A 27,968-nucleotide genomic window follows, 5' to 3' on the forward strand; every position below is an offset into this window, starting at 1 on the left:
ATGATGATACAAATTCACACAGATGATTATAGAGAAGAATGCATACATACACACTTACACTAGTTTTATAGTGCTTTCAAAAATAAATAATAAATAAATGAAATAAAAATGAGTCCAACGTATCTTCTGACATCTTTACTGTAGACATGTAAATATGGAACATTTTCAGTGACTAAATAAAAATGAATCAAACTCAGAAATAAACTGAAATACTGTTGCTCTTTCTTCAAACAGTATTCAATAAAGTTTCTTTTAAACCTGTAGAACTGCTTATTGTGTTTATTCATCAAATTTAAGCACTGTAATACAAACCTGACATTTTCTTTACTTTGGTGTTTACTGGCATAAATATAACATATTATAATATTCTCATTTTGCTTTTATCTTAACACCAACAAATGATGTAGTTGTCTGGCATCCTATCATCCCACCATGATAAACAGGCTACCATCACCAACACCTACTATAACACTGTTGACCAGCATGACATCACAGTATCCAGCACATGTTCTATGCAGCAGGGTCCATACCTGCTTGTAATGCACTGATCACTTTATGTTCACATGAAGTGAATCTTCACTACTGCATGTAGTCTGTGTGTGGATCTTTGCTGCCCTCTGCAGGATCACTGCAGAACTGTGAGCTCTGTTCAGCTGCAACCTGATGCTGAAGACAGGTGAGTGAATGTACAGGAACAGCTATGAGAAAAAGCAGTAGAAACAAAGTTAATGACACTCACAATGATCATAACTGACAAAGAAGTTGTTATATACACAGATTGGTCCACAAAATACTCAAATATTTACAGTTGAATCAAAACATACTCAAACACATTTAGGCATGAACTTTCTTCCATATACATTTAAAATATCATTACAAAGTAAACAACCAGAAAACACCCCTCCACCTCTATCATTCTTGGCACCTTCCTCTGTGAACCCCCCTTTATAAGCTAATGGTACCCTCCAGTATGGTTTGGCAGTTCCAGGTGTAACCAGAGGAGTGAAAGTCCAGCAGAGGAGAAACAGGTTACAAATAATTTTCATTCAACAATTAACAATGAACAGAAATGTTTGAAAAAACAAAAACTAGTTTCTGTATCTTTTCTTAAAAGTGTAACAGAAGTAATAATGAAGATGTGAATTCATGCTACTCTACACTACAACAGAGTCACCTCCCAGCCAGCTTGATCTAATTAATAATGGACATGACTATACAGTGTGTATGTGTAAGTGTGTATCTTACTTTATAGGGCATGAGCTAACCCTGTGAAAATGATATCATATGTTAACCTTTCAGATCCTCTTGTTCTTCAGCAGCTGCTTCATGGTTGATGGTAACTGGTTCAAACTTGCTGTCTGTCAGTCTGAAGGTTCTCTGTTGGATCCAAAATACACAAGGACCATAACAGAATTGTATCTGTAGAGTGTTGATAGATATATGTATAATATTTGTAATCATATTATGTCCTCCTGGATCCAGTCTGGATCCTTGTGTCACATATTTCCAGATGAGTGCACTAAACAAAACATTTGTCATAAAAGTACAAGATTTAGTCTGCACGTATGACTTTTTTTGCCACATGTAAGACCACACCCTTATGCCCATCTTGGTCTCATTCAATTAAAGTCCACAGTCTTGTCCACAGGGTCTACTGGACTAAGACCAGGCTCGCCAGAATTAACCCTGACATAAGCCCTAACTGCAACAGATACCATCAGACGCAGCACTTATTCATATGTTCTGGACCTGTCTTTCTTTAACTCAGTTTTGGTGGCCTATCTTCAATACCTTCTCCTCCGTTTCAAATAAATGCATTGATCCTTGTCCTCTCGTAGCGCTGTTTGGTATTGTGCCTGAGGGCTCTTCAATACCCCCCAAACTAGGTAGTGCTTTGGCCTTTTCAACGCTATTAGCTAGGTGTGTCATTCTCCAGAACTGGAAACAGATCCCCCTCACCTTTATTGAGTGGGTGAGAGACCTAATGAGCCCTTTGCACCTGGAGAAAATTAGATATGCAAGAAAGAACAACATGGTTTGATAAAATGTATTACTTATTTCATCTCTTTGAGACCCAACGAGTTCTCCTCCCTAACTTAAAACTATAATGGTTACATGGATTCATAAAAATGTTGGCCTTGAGACAATCTAAATGTTTTTTGGTTTGTAGGTATGTTTGCTTGTCTCTTGTAGTTGTCTTAACTTTGGTGGTTTTTTTGATGCAGTAGGTTTTTCTTTTTTTCTTCTGTGTGTGCGTGGTTTCCTACACTTTGTATGCCACTTACTTATTTTTCACAATTGCTGTTTAATGCTTATTATTGTATGTAAACGATAGGCAAGGGCTGTTGTCTTCAGTCAACTTCTTACTTTTATATTATTTGTTCTTTTTGGTCTAGGTGCCAGAGGTTGAGGGAGGGGCTTAAGAGTGGGGGAGGAGTGGTGGGTTAATTTTGATGACCAACTTTTTGATTGTGTCTGCCTATTGTCAAGGAAAAAATAAATAAAGAGAGCTATCAAAAAAAAAAAAAAGACCACACCCCTTTCATTCTTAAGCCCTCTTCAGTGCACTGATGAACACTTGAGGCCTGGTGTCACAAGTCATTTTCAGCCCACGGCCAAAATTAGCTCTGAAAAAGTGATAATCAAGCTTTTAGTTTGTCCATGTTATATCTCATCTGTTAAGGACATGTCTCTGTTGTTTCTCTGCTTGACTTAACTATGGATATCAAAATAGAAGTTTACATATAGAGACTACTGTATGTCCTTTAGAATAAATAGTTTAAAAAATCAAGGAGCGCACAGGTTGTTATCTTCTGGCTCCTTTTAAGAAGTGCTTAACCATAGTGGTTGCATGGAGCTTGTGTGTTTTCCACTGCTACACATCTACTCACACACTGACTGTAGTACCACCCATGCCTACACTCTGTATTATTAACAGAATTGCTTGCACTTCTATGTGTGTTATAGAGTTTTCAGAGTCTTTAGGATACTTCCTTGTTATCCTGCAGTTCCTACTAGTAAAAAAGATTATGTTTAGGTTTCACTCTAGTATCAAGCCACTTTTAAGTTCGGCACATCCTGGAAGCCATCCTGTTTACCCATATAAATGAGTTACTGCATGACTTGTACTGCCCATTTAAAGATTACTGCATGACTTTGTATCAGTCAACAAGTTTTAATTCTCACACACTGCCATTGTTGGACCGGTTTATTAAGTAGATGTGCAGAGCACTCCCAAAACACATACTTAGTGTGATGAGAAAGACTCTTCTCTCCTCCTACAATGTCACCCTACCTGTCTAACATGTAGACTGTGAATGTACCACACAGCTTACTGGAAACCTCATAATCTGTGCCAGACAAAAAACAAGAAATGCAGGGAGGGGTAGAATGTTTCTATTGTGATCTCAATGCATCGGCCACTGGATAAACACAGAGACAGTCATTATGCCCTTCATCACAGTTACTTATTAAACTAATGTCTAACACTTTCCTTTTGTGCAGCACAGGTTGTTATCTTCTGGCTCCTTTTAAGAAGTGCTTAACCATAGTGGTTGCATGGAGCTTGTGTGTTTTCCACTGCTACACATCTACTCACACACTGACTGTAGTACCACCCTTCACTCAGTGTAGTATTAACAGAATCTCTTGCACATCTGTGTGTGTTATAGAGTTTTCAGAGTCTTTAGGATACTTCCTTGTTATCCTGCAGTTCCTACTAGTAAAAAAGATTATGTTTAGGTTTCACTCTAGTATCAAGTCACTTTTAAGTTTGCCACATCCTGGAACCCATCCTGTTTACCCATATAAACGAGGTACTTCATGACTTGTACTGTCCATTTAAAGATTACTGCATGACTTTGTATCAGTCAACAAGTTTTAATTCTCACGCACTGCCATTGTTGGACCGGTTTATTAAGTAGATGTGCAGAGCACTCCCAAAACACATACTTAGTGTGATGAGAAAGACTCTTCTCTCCTTCTACAATGTCACCCTACCTGTCTAACATGTTGACTGTGAATGTACCACACAGCTTACTGGAAACCTCATAATCTGTGCCAGAAAAAAAACAAGAAATGCAGGGAGGGGTAGAATGTTTCTATTGTGATCTCAATGCATCGGCCACTGGATAAACACAGAGACAGTCATTATGCCCTTCATCACAGTTACTTATTAAACTAATGTCTAACACTTTCCTTTTGTGCAGCACAGGTTGTTATCTTCTGACCCCTTTTAAGAAGTGCTTAACCATAGTGTTTGCATGGAGCTTGTGTGTTTTCCACTGCTACACATCTACTCACACACTATTTGGGCATTCCAATTAAAAAATGAGTGTTATTTTTGTAGGATCATAATTACTACTAATAAGTAGTATTTATATCAACATTATCTATTACATACGCCTCACAGTATTCTGAAACTGGCCTTTAATTATTGAAGGGAAATTCAATCTTCGGGAATTTGGAAATTCTGGATTAAATGAATAGAAATGGGGAGACTATTTTCAGTCTATTGCTCCAGTATAATGTGTGTTAAACCATTCACAGGTGTACTTAGTCCACTGAAATACAATAGGAAACAAAACTGGAAATTAAGAAAAATGGTCCACAGCCTTTTTATTTGAAAAAGTTAACTGAATTAAATGAATACATTAATTAAATTGAAAGTGCTTTACAGTCTCCTGCTTGTATGAGAATAACAACATGAGGGGGAGGCAGAGTGAGGTGCAGACTTTACCATTAAGGCAATTACCTGGGGCCCTCAACTAAAAGCTATAGTTGGGGCCCTAGTGATAGATTTATTATGATGTTTAGATATGAAACATACTATTTTAACTCACTGTCCCCAAAATAACACAAAAATAAAAAATACACAATTGTATCCTTTACTTCTACTTCAAAGGAAAACATTGTAATACTACACTTACTGTACCTGACAGATGAATGTTACTGGTTATGATGCAGATTTAGATTTAATTCATGAAATATAACACACACAAAAAACAACAAAAAAACTAACTAAAACATAAATAATACTGTGTGGTATTAATAGTTGTACCTGAGAAAAAAGTACTGAGTACTTTTGCTTATCATTGCCAATACTAACATTTCCAGTTAGAGAGATGGTGAAAATAAAGCGAGACAGAGTTTAGCTGAGACTCCCACATCATTAAATCTGCCCCTGCTGGAGTGTTGTGCTATGTTATTATTAACACCATGTCTTCAGTAGTGGAGAGCAGCCTCTCTGCTGCACCATTAGTTCTGGGGGAAAGACTTTAAGCAGGTAGAGGGCTTTAGAGCTGAAACAGACTCTTATTTTGAAGTTATTTTTTCACCTCAGAGTTGGTTGAAGTAGTTTTATGCTGCAGTGTGTGTTGGTCAGCCAGTCTGTGTTAATGCTGGACTTCACTGCTCTGCTCCAAACGTTAGTCTCTGAGTACTGAGTACAGTAGTAGTAAGTTCACAATACACTTCATATTCACATTATCTTGCAAAATGAGTGAGTCTAAATTTAATTGTCCCCGAAGAAGAACTTTACCTTCATATTATTTGAAAATAAAAGTCAAAGTTGTTGCAGTGGTTGATAAACTGCCAATAGCCATGAGGGTTGATTAAATTTACATAAAACAAGGAAGGGGAGGAGACTAGAAAGACATTATAATCTAGAGATCAGATGGAAATGAAACTATTCAGCAGCGAGACATCAAGACTGACAAGACTTTACAAGATCAACAGCCTGGAAAAGACAAACATGGCCAGCAAGCTTGCTCAGCCCAGTAAGTACAATTATAATTCTACTACTCTTGGCGTGACCGCTCACTTTTCTCCAAATATCAATCAGCAGAGAAACAATTCATCTTTCATATAAACAACTGGTTCCTGTCAAAGTATCTTTTAATGTCATACAAACATTGACCTTCCTACAGTGAACTGTTTCTGACACGTTTAAGAGAATAAAAAAAACATGTAAACAGGGGTTGAGAAAGAAATTAGTGAAGTTATTAAGTAATAATAAATACTAAAATATAGTTTGTAGTGGTTGTCCTCCAATATGATGATTCCAAACAGTGTGCAAGTCCAGGTGTGCTGGAGAATTTTGCGATGATCATTCATTATTATAGCAATACAAACTGCAGGGGTTTTTTTTGTTTTGTTTTGTTTTGTTTACAAAAAGTTACAAATGTATTTTTAATTTATCATATCGGTGAGACAGAGCTAAATTTACCTAAATATATTTTTAACCTCTGAAAACTGTCCTTTAAAACCCGTCACCATTTCAGCTGCTAGATGGTCGGACTCGGAATCATTAGATTTTTATTAGATTGAGACACAATGAAGGAGGATAATAACATTCAAAGAGAAATCAGTGAGCAGGAATATGAATCGCTACAACTGATCACATTATAACATGATAACTTATTATATTATAACTTGAAACTCATAGTAGGTCTCGGGCAGAGCTGGACTCCCTGTCATTTACTCTTGTCTTTCGCAATCTACCATGGTGTCATTGAATGGTCTGCTTTTGAGTGCTGGTGTGTGGAGAGGAGCACACCCTACAACAGCCATATATGTAGGATTAGGGTTACGGTTAATGACTGTATTATATTACAATATAATGCATGGTTCATATTTACATATAAAACATGTGATCAGCCTCTTTTTCAAACCACTAGTATATCACACTTCTTATCTAAAGTATGGTTTGCTGTAATGAAGTCATGTTTGGCTTCATCAGTGTAACCAGCAGGTTAAACCAGCCGTAAAGCAACTTCAGGCTGCTACAGCTGCACAAGGAGAGTTACGTGCTGCTTTGCTCAGCTGAGAAATAAGATTTTATACTCTCTTTAATTTTATTATTTTTATTCTATTTTATGGGACCTTTATCTGTTTGTTTTTATTTAATGATCTTTGTTTTGATATTTCACTGTAGTTGAACTTTACGTTTACTCTTATTGTGCATAATATTATTGGGTTTTAGTGATTTGACTCTGCTTTTAGTTTGTTAGGAAGTGTTGCTGAAGAGCTGTTGAATTGAAAGAAGCATCCTAGAGTAGTCACACTGTTTTACAGGGTTGTTTGGTGTAATCAGTGGTTCTTCTTATATTTGCTTGTTTTCTCCTTAAGTGTGTGTGTTTTTTATTGTGTGTTTAATTCTAGTTGGTTTTGGCAGCATGTTAAGCCTGCACCACTGACTGAAGGTACATCCCTGTTTTTAAAGTAGCTGTGGCCCCTCATCAGGTTGATTTTATATATTTCCTCCATTTTAAAAAGTATATTTTGGGTTTTATTTCTGATCATTCTGATTTCATTTATCAACATTTAAAAAGTTTATTTATACAGAGTTAAAGTCCCGTGTTCTATGCTATGTGTGTGATCTGTTCATGCAAATAGTTTTACTTCCTCCTTTAGAACTCTTTGTGGGTCATTTCCAGCCATGAAAAAACAGCCACTGTGAATCGAAGTGTTTTTAAAGTCCTATAAAGTTACTGGAAGGCTCCAGAAACCCTGTCTATTTCCATGATAAAAAGTATTGATCCTTGTTGCTGTAGCAGTACAGTGTGAAGCAAGTTGGATCTATCTGTCTCAAGAAAATACAAATTCCCAAAAGTAAACAAAATATCAAATCAAATTACAGTTTTTTTCATTTAGTTTAGATTAAACTGGAAAAACAATTATGTTGCCTATGTTACAATTATTTAAAATCTGTCTCAACTTGTGTGAAATCTATATTTTGATATTAGTTTTTAACTAGAACTGTGATTTTAATCAGGAGAAAACATAAAGTTCTAAATTCAAAGACGTGCCTTAGTGACACACAAGAATTTAGTAGGATCGAAGGGAGGGAAGTGTGAAGAAGGAAGAACATTTTCTTATCATTGACTAATATAGATAATATAATCAGGAAGTATTATTATATAAGTATTTACTGAACGTCTGTTGAAGGTGGAGTTCATTCTATGTACATGTATCTCATGACTATAAACAGAATACTTTATAATAATAATAACAACAGTGAAGAGTAACTCAATGAACTGAATCAAATGTGGAAGGTAGGCTAAGATTGTACTTTAGGCTAATTCAGTATAATGTTATCATCATATTATTAAATACATCATTTTATGCTACTTTTGTTGAAGCAATGATGTAGTATAAATTATGATAAGATGCATGTTTAAATGTTGTTTATAAGGGAACACATTAACACATCTACATTGACATGGATTTCTTAACCTTAAGGATGTTTCCTTAGATTCATCTGACAGAGGCACTCGTGTTTCCTTCATTTGGTTTAACTTCATGTTAATGAATTATGTATTCGTCACCTGTTTATACAGTCTTTGCATCCATAAGGCAGCAGTGACTCAGTTACCGCAGTAATTGGCTGGTTTGTCCAGTCTTGGAAGCACAATGCTGCCATCATGTGGCTCTGTTCATAAAGCACATTCAAAACTCCAGCCCTCCTATGTGAAGACATTCCTGTGCTCTACTCCTGTTTCTGACTCCAGGAGGATGAACATCATACTGATTTTGGCCCTTGATAATAATAATCATAACAATAATGATAGTAATAATGATATTGAACTTATTATAGAGTACTTTTCAAAATCCAAGTTACAACAGGCAAAATACACAAATCATGAAATATTTGCTTTATGAAACAGAACAAATAAAACCATTTGATGAGTAAAAAGCATTTCAGTGTGATGGCAGCCATGGTACAAGAAGTCTCTCTGGCCCTCCTGTGTATGAGAACCATCCAAAAGTGCCTGTTGAGTTTAGTCCTGTGTTCCACTAGACCAAGGTATGATTCACAGAGCTCTTTGTCAGTGGGGGACTTCAGCCTATATAACAAATGGATTAAGTAGCGAATGAGAAGCCATGATTTCTTCCCTTAGATATCCCAGCAGCAGATTAACAAATGAGCCAATAAAGAAATCTACATTATAGTCACATACAACATGATTTAGTAGATAGTCTTATTGTTCAGTTTAGCCTCCAGCATTAAGATTTATTTTACTTTGTTGCAAACAGCTACAGCTCTCTCTCTCTCTCTCTCTCTCTCTCTCTCTCTCTCTCTCTCTCTCTCTCTCTCTCTCTCTCTCTCTCTCTCTCTCTGCTCACAGTTTGTGGTTGTTCTGCTTGTAACTGATCATATGTAGTAGTAGTAGTAGTAGTAGTAGTAGTGGTAGTAGTAGTAGTAGTAGTAGTGGTAGTAGTAGTAGTAGTAGTAGTAGTAGTAGTAGTAGTAGTAGTAGTGGTAGTAGTAGTGGTAGTAGTGGTAGTAGTAGTAGTAGTGGTAGTAGTAGTGGTAGTAGTGGTAGTAGTAGTAGTAGTAGTAGTAGTAGTAGTAGTAGTAGTGGTAGTAGTAGTATGGAAAGCCCTTTGAGCATTTATTCCATATCCTTGATATCAAACGTAAGTTTTCTCTACTAGTTCGGTCTTTGGCAGCACTAGTTGGACATTTTGTCGAACTAGTTGGCCATTTTGCCGTACTAGTCGAACAAAAACTCGTACTAGTTACGCTTTTTCAGCAACTAGTGACACTTTTGGTCGACTAGTTCGGACAAAAGCCGTACTAGTTGAGCCGAGCGCCACACTAGTAGCGCCAAAGTCCCAACTAGTACGCTTTTTTGCGCACTAGTCGACTACTGGACCCAACTAGTAAAGCTCAAAGTCTTACTAGTTAACTAGTGCGCTGCAAAACGGCCGACATGTTAACTAGTCGAGTGCAAATTTGCCTTACTAGTTGACTAGTAAAGCTCAAAATGTTTACTAGTAGTACTAGTAAGAGCCAAAATGTCCTCTAGTACTACTAGTAAGAGCCAAAATGTCGACTAGTTACACTAGTGGACTGTTTTTGACCTTACTAGTACTACTAGTAAGAGCCAAAATGTTTACTAGTAGTACTAGTAAGAGCCAAAATGCCCACTAGTTACACTAGTTGCACAAAATGCAAATGACGAGGCATGAACTGAGGTTTCCAATTGGCACTCCAGTTCAAAATAAAGAAAAGCAACCAATCAGGACTCAATGTCCTCATTATCCCGCCCATTTCACGTGCATGCAGTCAACTAGTACTACTAGTTACTGTATTCCCGTACTACTAGTACTACTAGTGAAGCTCAAAATGTTTACTAGTAGTACTAGTAGGAGCCAAAATGTCCACTAGTTGCACTAGTAGGGAGTTTTTGACCTTACTAGTACTACTAGTAAGATCCAAAAAGTTTAACTAGTTAACTAGTAACACTGATTTTTGTCTTACTAGTTAACTAGTAGAGTACATTTTGTCCGACTAGTAAGACTTTGTACTGAACATGTAAAGACTTTGACCGAACATGTAGGAAATTTTTCATACATGTTGACACTTTGCTTTAACTAGTTGAGCCTCCCGCCGCACTAGTAAGAAACTGCGCGCAACTAGTAAGACTTTTGTTTAACATGTTGGGCTTTTTGTCGAACTAGTTGACATTTTCGGCGCACTAGTCGACATTTTCGTTGTACTAGTTCGACAAAATTGCGTACTAGTCGGCATGAGCACGTGACTAGTTAACTAGTAAAGCATTGCAACTGTCATACATGTTAACTAGTGAAATTTTATGACGTCACTAGTAGTACTAGTCACACACTTGTGTTGACTAGTACGCACTTTTGTAGAACTAGTACGACGAAAACATCTACTAGTGCGCCAAAGACCTCAACTAGTTCGACAAAAAGCCCAACATGTTAAATAAAAGTCTTACTAGTTGCGCGCAGTTTCTTACTAGTGCGGCGCGAGGCTGAACTAGTTAAAGCAAAGTGTCAACATGTATGAAAAATTTCCTACATGTTCGGTCAAAGTCTTTACATGTTCAGTACAAAGTCTTACTAGTCGGACAAAATTTCCTCTACTAGTTAACTAGTAAGACAAAAATCAGTGTTACTAGTTAACTAGTTAAACTTTTTTGACCTTACTAGTAGTACTAGTAAGGTCAAAAACTCCCTACTAGTGCAACTAGTGGACATTTTGGCTCCTACTAGTACTACTAGTGGACATTTTGGCTCTTACTAGTACTACTAGTAAGGTCAAAAACACTCAACTAGTGCAACTAGTGGACATTTTGGCTCCTACTAGTACTACTAGTGGACATTTTGGCTCTTACAAGTAGTACTAGTAAGGTCAAAAACACTCATCTAGTGCAACTAGTGGACATTTTGGCTCTTACTAGTAGTACTAGTGAGGTCAGAAACACTCAACTAGTGCAACTAGTGGACATTTTGGCTCCTACTAGTACTAGTAGTAAACATTTTGAGCTTCACTAGTAGTACTAGTACTACAGAAATAGGGCAACTAGTAGTACTAGTGGACTGCATGCAAATGAAGCAGGCGGGATAAAGATTGTGATTGGTCAGTGTTGAAACTGTGTGCTGGACCTCTTAAAGTGCCTGCGCTGTATAGTAAGCAGCAGCCATTTCAGGAAGTGTGTTAATGTTTGTTTGTGTGTTTTATTTTGTATTAACATGCCAATACATTGAATGCATTTTGTAGATTAAATGTACAATGACATGAAAACCAAAGTGAATGTGACATTAATCTTTTTATGTATAGAAAATGTGCAACTACACAATTTATTTGAAAAAGACTGTTCCTATTTCATTTAAATTATTTTTTATGATATTAATTATGTTAATTACAAATTGTTATAAATTATATCAGCAACATTTCTAATCTAACATCTTTTATTTTTAAATAGGCAGCTTCTTTGTACGCCCCCATTCCCACCTCCTAATTAACATTTAGTTGTCTACTAGTACTACTAGTACTACTAGTGAAATGCTACTAGTAGTACTAGTAGTACTAGTAAAATGCTACTAGTACTACTAGTACTACTAGCTGCATTTTATGGAAAGCCCTTTGAGCATTTATTCCATATCCTTGATATCAAACGTAAGTTTTCTCTACTAGTTCGGTCTTTGGCAGCACTAGTTGGACATTTTGTCAAACTAGTTGGCCATTTTGCCGTACTAGTCGAACCAAAACTCGAACTAGTTACGCTTTTTCAGCAACTAGTGACACTTTTGGCCAACTAGTTCGGACAAAAGCCGTACTAGTTGAGCCGAGCGCCGCACTAGTAGCGCCAAAGTCCCAACTAGTACGCTTTTTTGCGCACTAGTCGACTACTGGACCCAACTAGTAAAGCTCAAAGTCTTACTAGTTAACTAGTGCGCTGCAAAACCGCCAACATGTTAACTAGTCGAGCGCAAATTCGCCTTACTAGTTGACTAGTAAAGCTCAAAATGTTTACTAGTAGTACTAGTAAGAGCCAAAATGTCCACTAGTTACACTAGTGGGCTGTTTTTGGCCTTACTAGTACTACTAGTAGGAGCCAAAATGTCCACTAGTAGTACTAGTAAGAGCCAAAATGCCCACTAGTCACACTAGTTGCACAAAATGCTAATGACGAGGCATGAACTGAGGTTTCCAATTGGCACTCCAGTTCAAAATAAAGAAAACCATCCAATCAGGACTCAGAATTTCCTCATTATCCCGCCCGTTTCACGTGCATGCAGTCCACTAGTACTACTAGTTGCTGTATTCCCGTACTACTAGTACTACTAGTGAAGCTCAAAATGTTTACTAGTACTACTAGTAAGAGCCAAAATGTCCACTAGTTGCACTAGTAGGGAGTTTTTGACTTTACTAGTACTACTAGTAAGATCCAAAAAGTTTAACTAGTTAACTAGTAACACTGATTTTTGTCTTACTAGTTAACTAGTAGAGTACATTTTGTCCGACTAGTAAGACTTTGTACCGAACATGTAAAGACTTTGACCGAACATGTAGGAAATTTTTCATACATGTTGACACTTTGCTTTAACTAGTTCAGCCTCGCGCCGCACTAGTAAGAAACTGCGCGCAACTAGTAAGACTTTTGTTTAACATGTTGGGCTTTTTGTCGAACTAGTTGACATTTTCGGCGCACTAGTCGACATTTTCGTTGTACTAGTTCGACAAAATTGCGTACTAGTCGGCATGAGCACGTGACTAGTTAACTAGTAAAGCATTGCAACTGTCATACATGTTAACTAGTGAAAGTTTATCATGTCACTAGTAGTACTAGTCACGCACTTGTGTTGACTAGTACGCACTTTTGTAGAACTAGTACGACGAAAACATCTACTAGTGCGCCAAAGACCTCAACTAGTTCGACAAAAAGCCCAACATGTTAAATAAAAGTCTTACTAGTTGCGCGCAGTTTCTTACTAGTGCGGTGCGAGGCTGAACTAGTTAAAGCAAAGTGTCAACATGTATGAAAAATTTCCAACATGTTCGGTCAAAGTCTTTACATGTTCGGTACAAAGTCTTACTAGTCGGACAAAATGTACTCTACTAGTTAACTAGTAAGACAAAAATCAGTGTTACTAGTTAACTAGTTAAACTTTTTGGATCTTACTAGTAGTACTAGTAAGGTCAAAAACTCCCTACTAGTGCAACTAGTGGACATTTTGGCTCCTACTAGTACTACTAGTGGACATTTTGGCTCTTACTAGTACTACTAGTAAGGTCAAAAACACTCAACTAGTGCAACTAGTGGACATTTTGGCTCCTACTAGTACTACTAGTGGACATTTTGGCTCTTACTGGTAGAACTAGTGAGGTCAGAAACACTCAACTAGTGCAACTAGTGGACATTTTGGCTCCTACTAGTACTAGTAGTAAACATTTTGACCTTACTAGTACTACTAGTAAGGTCAAAAACACTCAACTAGTGCAACTAGTGGACATTTTGGCTCCTACTAGTACTACTAGTAAACATTTTGACCTTACTAGTACTACTAGTAAGGTCAAAAACACTCAACTAGTGCAACTAGTGGACATTTTGGCTCTTACTAGTAGTACTAGTGAGGTCAGAAACACTCAACTAGTGCAACTAGTGGACATTTTGGCTCCTACTAGTACTAGTAGTAAACATTTTGAGCTTCACTAGTAGTACTAGTACTACAGAAATAGGGCAACTTGTAGTACTAGTGGACTGCATGCAAATGAAGCAGGCGGGATAAAGATTGTGATTGGTCAGTGTTGAAACTGTGTGCTGGACCTCTTAAAGTGCCTGCACTGTATAGTAAGCAGCAGCCATTTCAGGAAGTGTGTTAATTTGTTTTATTTTGTATTAATATGCCAATACATTGAATGCATTTTGTAGATTAAATGTACAATGACATGAAAACCAAAGTGAATGTAACATTAATCTTTTTATGTATAGAAAATGTGCAACTACACAATTTACTTGAAAAAGACTGTTCCTATTTCATTTAAATTATTTTTTATGATAATTATGTTAATTACAAATTGTTATGAATTATATCAGCAACATTTCTAATCTAACATCTTTTATTTTTAAATAGGCAGCTTCTTTGTACGCCCCCATTCCCACCTCCTAATTAACATTTAGTTGTCTACTAGTACTACTAGTGAAATGCTACTAGTAGTACTAGTAGTACTATTAAAATGCTACTAGTACTACTAGTAGTACTAGCTGCATTTCACTAGTACTGCTAGTAGTACTAGTAGTACTAGTAGCATTTCACTAGTAGTACTAGTAGTACTAGTAGCATTTTACTAGTACTACTAGTACTACTAGTAGCATTTCACTAGTAGTACTAGTAGTACTAGTAGCATTTTCTTAAAACTTCCACTAGTACTACTAGTACTACTAGTGAAATGCAGCTAGTACTACTAGTACTAGTAGTTGCATTTCACTAGTAGTACTAGTGACAACATTCTAAAAACTTACATCCATGTTAGGGACAGACAGGAAGTGGAAGTGAAGTGTAAAAACATAAAAATAAAAGCCAAGATGATAGAATGGCTTTAATTCTATTAAAAAGTAACACCCAACATAGTGCAAGCACAGGATCTAATAAAATAAATAAATAGGTCTACATATGCTACATCAATAAAGTATTTTGTTCTTTTCATTTAGACATAATATATATTTTATCCCAAAAATGTGTGATATATTACGTTGCTTACTTCTGTACAGCTTTGGGAAATACGCAGTCGCACAGGATTTAATCTGTTTTGATTTTCAAAGCCTGACTTGATTGTCAGCAGTATTGTAATCTCTGAAAGGGACTCATTTTGGTCACTATTTCCCCTAAAAAAGAAAAAACAAACAAAAAAGAAAAAGCTTAATTTTATATCTTGGTCCTTCAAAGTTGTCTCTGAAACTAGGCCTGCGATGGCTTGTCTCTGTGAAATGAGAAAATTAGAACTTTGTCGTAGAGTTAAACCAAACACATCGTTGGAAAGGTCTCGACCTGGAGAGTAACATATGTTGGTATGAAGGTTCTACGTGGCTCTTGCTTTGAAATATTGACCTTTGAACCTTGACCTCGGTGCATGTTTGAAGGCTTATAATTCAGGAACGAAAGGGGCTTCAGACATGGGACCAACTGTTATAGAGAGCTCTGGACCTCAGCTATCATGTGATTATAGTCAACAACTGGGGGAGCGGTAAATATGGCTAAAATGAATGTTCACCTATTTAACAATATTTAAAAACTGATTACACACGTGTGTTTACCGCCCCCTTAAACTCCTTAGTGTACTCTCAATTAAAAAAATAACTCCCTCCAAATGTAGGAAAAACAGTCATAAAAAAATACAAGAGACAAATGCTGCATCTGAACCGCTCGATGTGCCACCTGGTGGTTGTTGGTGCACACTGCAGCTGCTCCTGGATAAATGATTTCAACCCCTTCACTGTACTCACATCAATTGAAATGAGTGACATAGAGCCAACATATAAGTGTAATATGCTTGTTGTTGATAAAAGCGAGCCTAGCAGAGTATATTTTTCTGATATAGGCTCATTCATTGTTTATAAAGTAGCTAAAAAACAAGAAGTTGTAGACACATTTGATTTTAATTATTATTGCATAATATGCTGGATGAGTTATTGCCACTTTCCAGAAAAAATATAGTATACTATTTCTCTGTGGTTACTTGGTTTTAACCATCACCACTGCTAAATAATATGATGATATGATATGAATGATAAAATGTTCATGTGACCGTGTTGTGTTAAAAATGAATCAAGCAGTGAACAACAGAAAAACAATTGAATACCTTTATATTCATTGTCGTTAATAGAAAAAGTAATTAATTCTTGCTTTATCCTGCATGGATAGCAAGCAAAGAGCTGGTGGTTAACAACAGTGAAAACTTATCAGGCTTTATAGGGTTAAGGGGGCTTCTTCCTGGAGAGCCAATAGGAAGGTTTAATTCATGCCCCTGTCCTGCCTCCTGATTAGCATTTAGCACAACTAGTGTTACTAGTGAGCATTTTGGCTCTTACTAGTTCAACTAGTAAACATTTTTAGCCTTACTAGTACTACTAGTAAGGTCAAAAACTTCCTACTAGTGCAACTAGTGGACATTCTGGCTCTTACTAGTAGCACTAGTGGACATTTTGGCTCTTACTAGTACTACTAGTAAGGTCCAAAACACGCTACTAGTGTAACTAGTAAGCATTTTGGCTCTTACTAGTAGTACTAGTAAGGCCAAAAACGCCATACTAGTGCAACTAGTGGACATTTTGGCTCTTACTAGTAGTACTAGTGGACATTTTGGCTCCTACTAGTAGTACTAGTAAGGCCAAAAACAGCCCACTAGTGTAACTAGTGGACATTTTGGCTCTTACTAGTACTACTAGTAAACATTTTGAGCTTTACTAGTCAACTAGTAAGGCGAATTTGCGCTCGACTAGTTAACATGTTGGCGGTTTTGCAGCGCACTAGTTAACTAGTAAGACTTTAAGCTTTACTAGTTGGGTCCAGTAGTCGACTAGTGCGCAAAAAAGCGTACTAGTTGGGACTTTGGCGCTACTAGTGCGGCGCTTGGCTCAACTAGTACGGCTTTTGTCCGAACTAGTCGGCCAAAAGTGTCACTAGTTGCTGAAAAAGCGTAACTAGTTCGAGTTTTGGTTCGACTAGTACGGCAAAATGGCCAACTAGTTTGACAAAATGTCCAACTAGTGCTGCCAAAGACCGAACTAGTAGAGGAAACTTACGTTTGATATCAAGGATATGGAATAAATGCTCAAAGGGCTTTCCATATTTCCAGTTTAGTTTAGAGCTTCTTTACCTAAATGTAGTTGGTGGGTTTGTATCAGGCCTGGACTGGGACAAAAATTCGGCCCTGGACTTTTTGGTCCAGATCGGCCCACTACAATCCATGCTCAAATATTGTGCCAACTCACGTTGATGTACATATAAACACACAAGCCCTTAATAACACTAGTATACTGAACAATATCCCTGATTGTTGAACAATATCTGGAGACTTGAACAGGCTTAAATTAGTTTTAACTGTATAATGTGAAACTGTTGAACGAGCAATAAACCATAAACACTGACTGAAAAAAATATGTAAAGTATCATAGGCTACATATGTGTTATGTTGTTAGATCAATGTCCTTCATGAACATATTAGACTATAGGCACAAAGAACGGTGCATGTTGACACTTACAACACTTTAACTCTGGTGACCTGATTTGGCGGATGTCATTATAGGTAGAAATGATCAAAAATTGTGAAAGTAGCAGATCTACATGCTCAAACCACATCACATTGCAACATGTGAGTTGAGTGATAAGCTTGCAGATTTGTAATTATGTGGCATCCTTTGATGAAAATAGTGGTAAGTGGTTAATAAAGCAACTAATCAATGAATCAGGATAGTATATGAATATGGTTATTGTTTTCCAATACTTTAGATAACTAGATTTAGGCCTAGTTGTAACACACCACACTATGCAGAGTTTGCTATGTCAAGTGAAGTAGACAGTTAAGTAACCGTTCTGAACATTTAATGTTTGAGTGTTTATCCGCACCATGCTGGCAGGCACACACCTGCTTAAGACCAGGGGTGGATTGGCCATAGGGAGTACCGGGACTTTTCCCGGTGGGCCGGTCAATAATGGGCCGGTGGCTGCCGTTTTTTAAATTTTTTTATTTGTTTATTTAGTTTTTGCTGCGCCTTGCCATGGTTACTCTCCCGGCCCAGGGGCAGAAACATGCACCGGCCCACAGTGCTCCGCTGCAGCCTGCAGACACATTAGAGGCCCATTGGCTTGTCTGTCTAGTAGGTAAAGAATACCTGGCCCAGTGGCCCTATGATTGGCTACAGAGGCCCAGGAGTCCCACCCACGCTGGTTCTTGACCCCCCCCCCCCCCCAACCCCCTCTCGTCCAATCACCTTTGATGACAAGCAATCAGATGAGAGATAGTGAGAGATACTACAAATGGACAATGCGGCTAAAAAGCGAAAAGACGGAGCGGAAAAACAAAGAGATAAAAAAAAAAGAAAAGCTCTAGCAACCGACGCTGCTACGAGCAAAACAAATTCAGAAATGTTTGCTGCGGGGGCCAGCGTGGCCGGAGCGGCTTCAGGAGTGGGTCCCTCTCAGCAGCAGGTGTCGGACAGTGAGTCAAGTGAGGCTCCTGCTGCCATGGTGGTGCAGGAGCAGGAGGTTGAGGAAGACTCTCCACCATGTGGAAGTGGTGATACAGTCTTAAGCAGGTGTGTGCCTGCCAGCATGGTGCGGATAAACACTCAAACATTAAATGTTCAGAACGGTTACTTAACTGTCTACTTCACTTGACATAGCAAACTCTGCATAGTGTGGTGTGTTACAACTAGGCCTAAATCTAGTTATCTAAAGTATTGGAAAACAATAACCATATTCATATACTATCCTGATTAATTGATTAGTTGCTTTTATTAACCACTTACCACTATTTTCATCAAAGGATGCCACATAATTACAAATCTGCAAGCTTACCACTCAACTCACATGTTGCAATGTGATGTGGTTTGAGCATGTAGATCTGCTACTTTCACAATTTTTGATCATTTCTACCTATAATGACATCCGCCAAATCAGGTCACCAGAGTTAAAGTGTTGTAAGTGTCAACATGCACCGTTCTTTGTGCCTATAGTCTAATATGTTCATGAAGGACATTGATCTAACAACATAACACATATGTAGCCTATGATGTTACATATTTTTTTCAGTCAGTGTTTATGGTTTATTGCTCGTTCAACAGGTTCACATTATACAGTTAAAACTAATTTAAGCCTATTCAAGTCTCCAGAATATAAGGGATATTGTTCAGTATACTACTGTTATTAAGGGCTTGTGTGTTTAAATGTACATCAACGTGAGTTGGCACAGTATCTGAGCATGGATTGCAGTGGGCCGGTCTGGACCAAAAAGTCCAGGGCCGAATTTTTGTCCCAGTCCAGGCCTGATCTTCAGTTATTTCTACAATTTCAGTTAGATTACAGACACATTATGTACATGTCACTTAACATTCAAATGGCTTTCACTCCTAACAGTATAGTTTACTGTTATTCTGACTAACAATGAGTTGTTTCATCTTAGCCCTAATAATACTTTTATATCAGGGGAATGCTATTGGATAACTGCACTGTCAATTACATGAAAATGATATAACAAGATAGTGAAGTTGCTTTAGCTGCAATGTTAAATGCATGAACATGTTCGAACTTGCATGAAACTCATTAAACAAACACATTTAATAACAAACACATTTAATAACAACAGCATCTCTATATATATTTCTCTTGTCATTACCATCTCATCAGTCCGTTCACATGGACCAGCATGGCCTGGTAGCTGTCATTATAAAACAGCACAAACTACCACACATTCAAAGTAAATTTATTTATAACTTGCAGAATCAAAACTAAATACTGTCCCCTCACACAGTTCCATCTTAGTCACTCCAAGCTAAGCAGTGAAAACAAAGATCCTAGCTTTTACAATGCACTGGATACAAAACTGCATTTAAACTCAGTCTTTGACTTATTTTGCACCACATTTTAAATAAGGTTGTAATTTAAGGTTGTACTGCGAGAAGTTTAATGGCAAAAATCCAGTTTTTAACTTGAAGATAATCAGATTTGTGATCTGTCATGCCAATAAAGCTTATTTGAATTTGAAAAAAAAAGTTTGTCCTTTACAACATCAATAATGTCCTTCTGAAATTCTCCAACAGAAGCAGAGGAATCACAGCTCAGGATTGTGGTTGTTGGGAAAACTGGAGTTGGCAAGAGTGCATCAGGAAACACCATCTTGATGAGAAAAGCCTTTAAAACTACATTGTCCTCTTCCTCACTGACATCACGTTGTCAAAAGCAAACAGCAGAGTTTGGTAGACAAACACTGGAAGTTATTGATACTCCAGGTCTGTTTGACACTAGAAGAAAACAAAAGGAGGTGGTGATAGAGATTGGGAGATGTATCACAATGGCTGCTCCTGGTCCTCATGTGTTCCTGGTTGTGATCCAGCCAAATAGATTCACAAAAGAAGAACAAAAAACAGTGAAAATCATTCAGATGATGTTTGGAGAACAGGCAGCACGTTACACAGTGGTCTTGTTCACACATGGAGATGATCTGAAGGAGGAAGAAGTCTCCCCAGATGAATTAATTGGTCAAAATCCAGCTCTTGATAATTTCATCAAGCAGTGTCATGGAGGATACCATGTTTTTGATAACAGAAACAAGGATCCTTCTCAGGTCAGTGAGCTGCTGAAGAAGATCAACGGAATGATTCAGAGAAATGGAAGAAGATACTACACCAATGAAATGTTCTTAGAGGCTCAGAAGGCCATAGAGGAAAAAATGAAACAACTCCAGAAGGAAAATCCAAATATGACACATGAAGATGCAAGACAAAGTGTAGAGGAAGACAACTCATTCATTTCCATTGTTATTAGAATTATTCATGAAGTTGCAACTGAGTTCCTCAAGAAACTTCTAACCATTGCTTCAGCAAAAGCTTTAAATTCATTGACAAAGAAGGCATGCATTATTCAGTAAATTTTCAATATGAATTAGCCACAAGCATAAGACCAATATTAAAATGTAAATACATATTCATACTGAAAGTTTTCTTGCCACTGTCACCAAGTGCTTGCTCATGTGTGAATGTTGGGTCTCTTTAAAATTAAACCTGAAGAGTTCAGTTTAGACCTGCTCTATGTGTAAAGTGCCTTGAGATAACTTTGTTGTGATTTGGTACTATACAAATAAATATTGATTAATTGATTGATTGAGGGAATCTTCAAAGACCCACTGCAGTGCTGCACAGTAGCTAGAGGTCAACAGAGGTCATATGAAGTACTGGACTGGATATTTACAGTTAAACTGTCCAAAAAATTGTTTTTTCTTTACACCAAAAAGTAGCATATAAATTTGACTTGTTATCATTTGATTTAACCATTATTGATTTAATTGGTTATATAATTTGTCTAAAGTTACAAACATCCAGAAAGACAACATGATTTGTGGACCCATGATGGCCATTTAATGATACTTTTCTTTATTTTGGTAAACTTTAAGAACATCACTTTGTTGCTTGATGTCATCACTGTACACTGCTGCATACTATCTAAATGATATCTGCTACATGTGGTTATTGTTGCTGATGACACAATTTGTTTTGTTCACATAAAGATCTGAATGAGCTTTTGGATATAGTCGAAAGTGAATTGTATAATTAGAAAAAATGGTTTGATGTGAACAAACTGTTACTGAATTTAAGTAAGACATCATAGTTAATAGTGTTTGGAAATAAAAAAATCAACAATGAGGTTAAACTCAAGATGAACAAAGTAGAAACAGAGAGAGTGTATGAAAACAAATTCCTGGGTGTAATGATAGACCATAAATTAAACTGGAAACCCCACATAAACTACATCAAATCAAAAATATCAAAATCTATTGCAATACTCATAAAACTAAGGACATCTTGGACCATACATCATTATTAATTCTTCCTTACATTACATACTGTATAGAGATATGGGGAAATACTTTCAAAACTAACACAAATTTTCTTTTGTTGCAGAAAAGAGCTATAAGACTGGTTAACAAGGTTGAATATACACACCCCACCAATATGTTATTCGTGCACTCTCAACATTTGAAATGTATGGATTTGGTTAACTTTAAAACACCACAGTTAATGTAAAGAGCACATTGTAAAACACTTCCAGACTGTATCCAAGGGTTATTCACAAAGAGGACAAGCACTTATCCACTGAGGGGAAATTTCATTTTTGAAAGAAAATGGGCAAGAACTAATATGGAAAGTAGATGTGTGTCAGGGTATGGAGTGAAGTTATGGAATGATTGTGACATTGAATTGAAAGAAAGTAAAAATATGGGTTCATTTAAGAAATAATTTAAAACCAAAACATTAGAAAGTTATGTAAGAAGTGAATATGGGGATTTGTGAATTGTTGAAATCAGGTATCTGGATAGTTATGCTTTTGTTTGTTTAGAAAAGTGTTACAGTATTTTACTTTGTCATCTTTAAAAGTCACTGCTACTTATGTAAGTTTTGTTTAAAGAAACTGAATTCATGTTTTTAAAAAGGGTAGACAAAATAAGCTTAGGCTTCACTCTACACCTTTAAGAAAATAAAAGAATAAAAGAGAAAGAATAAAAATGTTTTTCTCTTCTTTTTGTTTTGTTTGCATGAACATCTGTATAAGAAATGATTCATGGAAATACTTGTGAATTTATTTTGTAAATGATCGGAAAAATAAAACTTACCTAACCTAACCTACTAACATTTATATATTATCAACATCAAGTCTGACATCACAATCAAAAACCTACATATTCTTCTTTTCATCCCTCTATATTTGAACACATCATCAGTGACAAAGAACACATTCATTATTCACTGAATCTCCAACATGAATTAGCCATGAGCTTTAAACCAATATTAAAACAAACGTACAGGAATCATCATGGTAGTAATTATTTTGAGCTCTTACACAATTTGATCATCTCTACCAACAGTTTGTTTTCTGTTTAATTTTGTATTAATTTGTAGATTAGGAGCATCTTTACTGCACAAACTATTCTTCTTTATGATTCATTATTCATCATGTCATTAACGAGACACTTTTGAACTCTGCAGTCCAAAACACAAGGACACAATCATAATCAAAAACCTACATATTCTTCTTTTCATCTCTTTTCTCTGAATACATCACACTAATGCTGAGAAGGGTCCCTTCAACTTAATTACCAAAAAAAACATCTATCCATGGTTTTGGTTTCATTTTACCAGTCCTTGAGACATCATCCGCCACTATCCCAACATGTGGACACAAGAGAATTTTAATCTTTGAAGTTCACAGCTTTGAAAATAGTATAATCAGATGTGTATACAGTATAATCATGTTATTCCAGATGCAATGTCCTGGTTAATGTGGATATTCAAAGAACATAATGGTAACAGTTTCATTGAGATTTTCTTTTACATGTTGGGTGAAGTGACCCTCTACAATGACATTTTATATGAATAAACTGATTTATAATCTTTGGTTTCAAAATGTCAGTGACAGCAGCACTGTGTACTTTGATCAGATATGGAGGAAGTAAGACTCAAATTGTTATTAGTTAGATAAAAGTGATCTAACAACACAGAACTATGTTGATTTTTACTTCATGTATCCCATGTATTTATCTATGTCATGTTAATAAACATTAATAAATATAACAAATGGTAATCTGCATGAAGTTCTTTACTGTTAAGACAAGTCACTATTATTTGTATTTAGCTCATAGGACTCGTGATTGTAACAAGTCCTATGATCTAAACTGTATTGCCAAATATCACAAATCACAAATTTGCCTGAGCGGGTTTTACAACCTTTAAAGCAATACAACATCCTTAGACCCTTGTTTTCAAAGAGGAAGAAGGGACATGCACAGAACTGACCAAAATACAAAATACAGCATGAAAACAGAGAGAGAGAGAGAGAGAGAGAGAGAGAGAGAGAGAGAGAGAGAGAGAGAGAGAGAGAGAGAGAGAGAGAGAGAGAGAGAGACACACACACAGGTCAGACACTCATGCCTGGGGGACAACAAAAAAAAGAAGGTAAAAAAAAATGCAATAATTATTATTATCAGAACTATTACATTTATCTTGTTGGCAGGACAGACGGGGTCTTTACTTAGTGAGGTTAAATAAGAACATATTATAGTAACAGGTAGAAGGGCCTCAAGTAATCAATAAGAGACCAGCTGGATGGTCAAAGCAAAACGATGAGTTTTAAGTTTAGATTTAAAGGACTCATCAGTGTCAGCATGTTTGATGTCAACAGGGAGATTATTCCAGAGAAAGAGGTTTGATTGACTTCTTTTGAACTCTGAGGACTCACATGATCTCACTTAAGAACCACTACAGCAGTCAAAGCAATTCCAAAATTTATGCTCAAATGTATTATTATTATTATTATTATTATTATTATTATTATTATTATTACAATCATAATGCTGTGTCATTTTCAGAGTATGACCTGAGAGTGGTGCTGGTGGGTCAGGAGAGAGTGGGGAAGAGTTCAGCAGGAAACACCATCCTGGGAAAGAAGGAGTTTGACTGTAAGTTCAGTAGCACACCTGTGACACTGAAAAGTGAGAAGAGAGAAGGTTTTGTTCTGGATCGCAGAGTCAGTGTGGTCGACACTCCTGGGCTCTTCAGCACTGAGCTGAGTGAAGAGAAGGTGAGAGCAGAGCTGATGAAAGCAGTAGAGCTGAGCTCTCCAGGTCCACACGTCTTCCTCCTCACCATCCAGCTCGGAAGATTCACTGAACAAGAACAGAAAGGTCTGGAGACACTGGAGATGATGCTGTCCCCTGCAGTCACTGATCACACCATGGTGCTGTTCACTTATGGAGACCGACTGGAAGATACCAACATAGAGCAGTTCATCAGAGAAGATAAGAACCTGCAGAAGCTGCTCAAGAAATGTAGCGGCCAGTACCATGTGTTCAACAACAGAGAGATGGGAAACACTGATCAGGTCAAAGAGCTCTTTGACAAAATTGATTCCATCTTCAAGGGAGAATATTTCACTCTTCAGCCCAGTGATATGGGAGGATCTTCTATGTCAGTGACATCTGTCTGTAGTTCAGTGGTTAGTGGTATTAGGAGGATTATAACACAACCCTTTGCTTCATCACAGGGAGGGGAGGGTGATGTGAAAGAAAGAGAAGAAGAAAGTGATAAAGAAGGAAACAGGGAGATGGACAGTGAGAGAGACAGGGAGGAGAAACAGGATCTTTCAGTACAGGATACCTGTACTGAAAGATCTACATATCAATAAAAACAAGATACAATAAAACATGTTGCATTGACCACAACACAGTACTGGATCAATAAACACAATACAGAGCTGCTTCAGTAAAAAGCAATCATAATAAATTGCATATAATAAAAAATGTCCAATTGTGGCATCTCTACATTGGTTGATGGCACGTTTTAGACTGACCTGTCACCACAGATCAAAAATACACTAGCATTTATATTCCTACAATGTTTTTAAAGTTTGCTCATAAGTACTTACACTGTACTGTATGTGTCACTAAGGTAAAATTACTACAGAAACAATCAATCATGAACACACACTCAGACTGTCAGTGATGTATATCAGTTCAGTGGTTAGTAGTATTGGGAGGATTCCTCAATTGGTTGTTAGTGGTTTTAACACAGTCCTTTACTTAATCATCTGAATTCTGGTGAAAGAAAGAGGAGAAGAATGAGATAAGTGAGGAGAAAGTGATACTTTCACTGAAAGATCCACATCCATAAACTCATCAAGATACACCAACAATCACAAAAAAATGATAAAATGACCAACATGTTGCATTGAATCAATCATATAATAATATAATAATAATAATATAACAAAATTGCATGTAATGAAAATATGTCTAGCATCTATACATTGGTTAACTGTATGTTTTAGACTGACTCGTCACCACAGGAAATGATTTGGAACATCTGACTTTGGAGGGGGCGGGTCAAAAATATACTTACAGATATTTTCCTACATAAGTAAGTACTTATCATAATAATAATAATATCATAAGTAATTTACTGTATGTGTCATGCAGGATGCTGGTTTGATCATTACTGTCAAAATCTCTTTGTCATAATTGGATTCTGATATTTTCCCAAATACATTTTCCTCATTCTAATAATACAAAAATTAACAACAAATACAATAAAACATAGTTTTAAACTGCAAGAAAGATCATCTATTTTTAAAAAAAAAAGATTTTAGACGCCTTTATTTATCAGTAGATAGACAGGAAACATAGGAGAGAGGGGGGTGACATGCAGCAAAGGACCTCCGATCGGGATTCAGGATGGAACCGGGGTCGGCTGTGTATATGGCATGCGCTCTAACCACTCGACCACCTGCGCGCCAGAAAGATAATCTATTAAACATTTTTATTTCATCTGTGAAATTGTTCTACATTTTAATCTTGTTTTATATCTTTTGTGAGCATTGTATAACTTTCGCTTCTAAAAGTGCTGTATGAATAAAGTGTATATCATTACTACCCTTGATGTGGTTCTTGTCATCCAACAATCAAAATGTAACAAGATATCATCTGTTTGATAAAGTTAAATAATCAACCTCCTTAATGCCACATGTTGAAAAGTAACCAAGTACATTTACTCAACTGTTATGCTTACAGTTATGAGGTACTTTATTTTATTTATTTTCATTCTATTTCAAAAGGGAAACACTGAACTTGTCATTTTACTACATTCATCTGACAGCTTGTTAATGGTTACTTTACAGATTCATTTTTGGGTTGGTTAATACTTAAAATATGATACAGTATCATGGACTATTCAGCAGTATATATTGTAAATCAGTTAACACGAGCGCCACCTTGAACAGATAGGAAGTAAATGTAAGAACTTTGTGATAATTATGCTTCTTTCATTTTACCAAAGGACATTTCAGAGTTCAAGATCATGTTTAATGTAATAGTTTTGAGTTGGCTACATTCTCATTTAGATAAAGGTTGACAATGAGACACAAAAGAGACCTCATGACTGAGTTTGTCTAGGGACTTGTTGTAGTAATTATTAGAAGTTTTATTTTCATTCATAAGTTTGTCCTTTACAACATCAATAATGTCCTTCTGAAATTCTCCAACAGAAGCAGAGGAATCACAGCTCAGGATTGTGCTTGTTGGGAAAACTGGAGTTGGCAAGAGTGCATCAGGAAACACCATCTTGATGAGAAAAGATTTTCAATCTAAGCTGTCCTCTTCCTCACTGACATCACGTTGTCAGAAGGAAAGAGCAGTGATTGGTGGACAAACACTGGCTGTTATTGATACTCCAGGTCTGTTTGACACTGGAAAACAACAAGAGGAAGTGGTGACAGAGATTGGGAGATGTATCACAATGGCTGCTCCTGGTCCTCATGTGTTCCTGGTTGTGATCCAGCCAAACAGATTCACAAAAGAAGAAGAAGAAACAGTGAAAATCATTCAGATGATGTTTGGAGAACAGGCAGCACGTTACACAATGGCCTTGTTCACACATGGAGATGATCTGAAGAAGGACGAAGTCTCCCCGGATGAATTTATTGGTCAAAATCCAGCTCTTCATAATTTCATCAAGCAGTGTCATGGAGGATACCATGTTTTTGATAACAGAGACAAGAATCCTTCTCAGGTCAGTGAGTTGCTGAAGAAGATCAATGGAATGATTCAGAGAAATGGAGGAAAATACTACACCAGTGAAATGTTCTTAGAGGCTCAGAAGGCCATAGAGAAAAAAATGAAACAACTCCAGAAGGAAAATCCAAATATGACACATGATGAAGCAAGAAAAATGGCAGAGGAAGACAACTCATTTATTTCCTTTCTTACGGCCGTGGCTGTTGGAGCTGCAGCTGGAGGAGGTATTGGGTTGTCTGGGGGTCCAATGGTAGCTGCAGCAGGAGCTGTAGCAGGAGCTGTAGTAGGAGCTACAGTGGGAGCTATAACTGCAGTGGCAAAGAAGGCATGTGTTATTCAGTAAATCTCCAACATGAATTAGCCATGAGCTTTAAACCAA

At 36.9% G+C, this 27,968-nt stretch overlaps 1 protein-coding gene across 1 annotated transcript; it reads left to right on the plus strand.

Annotated features, from left to right (window-relative positions):
* The first annotated feature begins 5,752 nt into the window (after window positions 1-5,752).
* On the plus strand, window positions 5,753-27,968 carry LOC128366540 (GTPase IMAP family member 8-like). The gene is made up of 4 exons (XM_053327279.1): window positions 5,753-5,777; window positions 20,073-20,701; window positions 24,400-24,967; window positions 27,064-27,968. Exons 1-4 carry the CDS (start codon window positions 5,753-5,755, stop codon window positions 27,930-27,932), a joined length of 2,091 nt encoding a protein of 696 aa, XP_053183254.1. The 3' UTR covers window positions 27,933-27,968.

Source organism: Scomber japonicus, chromosome 2, assembly GCF_027409825.1.
Source record: "Scomber japonicus isolate fScoJap1 chromosome 2, fScoJap1.pri, whole genome shotgun sequence".
In the NCBI taxonomy this organism is placed as follows: domain Eukaryota; kingdom Metazoa; phylum Chordata; class Actinopteri; order Scombriformes; family Scombridae; genus Scomber; species Scomber japonicus.

Bases quoted from the DNA above. Each gene is read 5' to 3' on its own strand.
- LOC128366540 (XM_053327279.1), top strand. From the start codon at position 5,753: ATGGCCAGCAAGCTTGCTCAGCCCA. The intron at 20,702-24,399 runs ATGAAACAACTC...TCAGAGTATGAC, and splicing joins AGAAGGCCATAGAGGAAAAA to CTGAGAGTGGTGCTGGTGGG. The intron at 24,968-27,063 runs GTGATATGGGAG...CTCCAACAGAAG, and splicing joins ATATTTCACTCTTCAGCCCA to CAGAGGAATCACAGCTCAGG.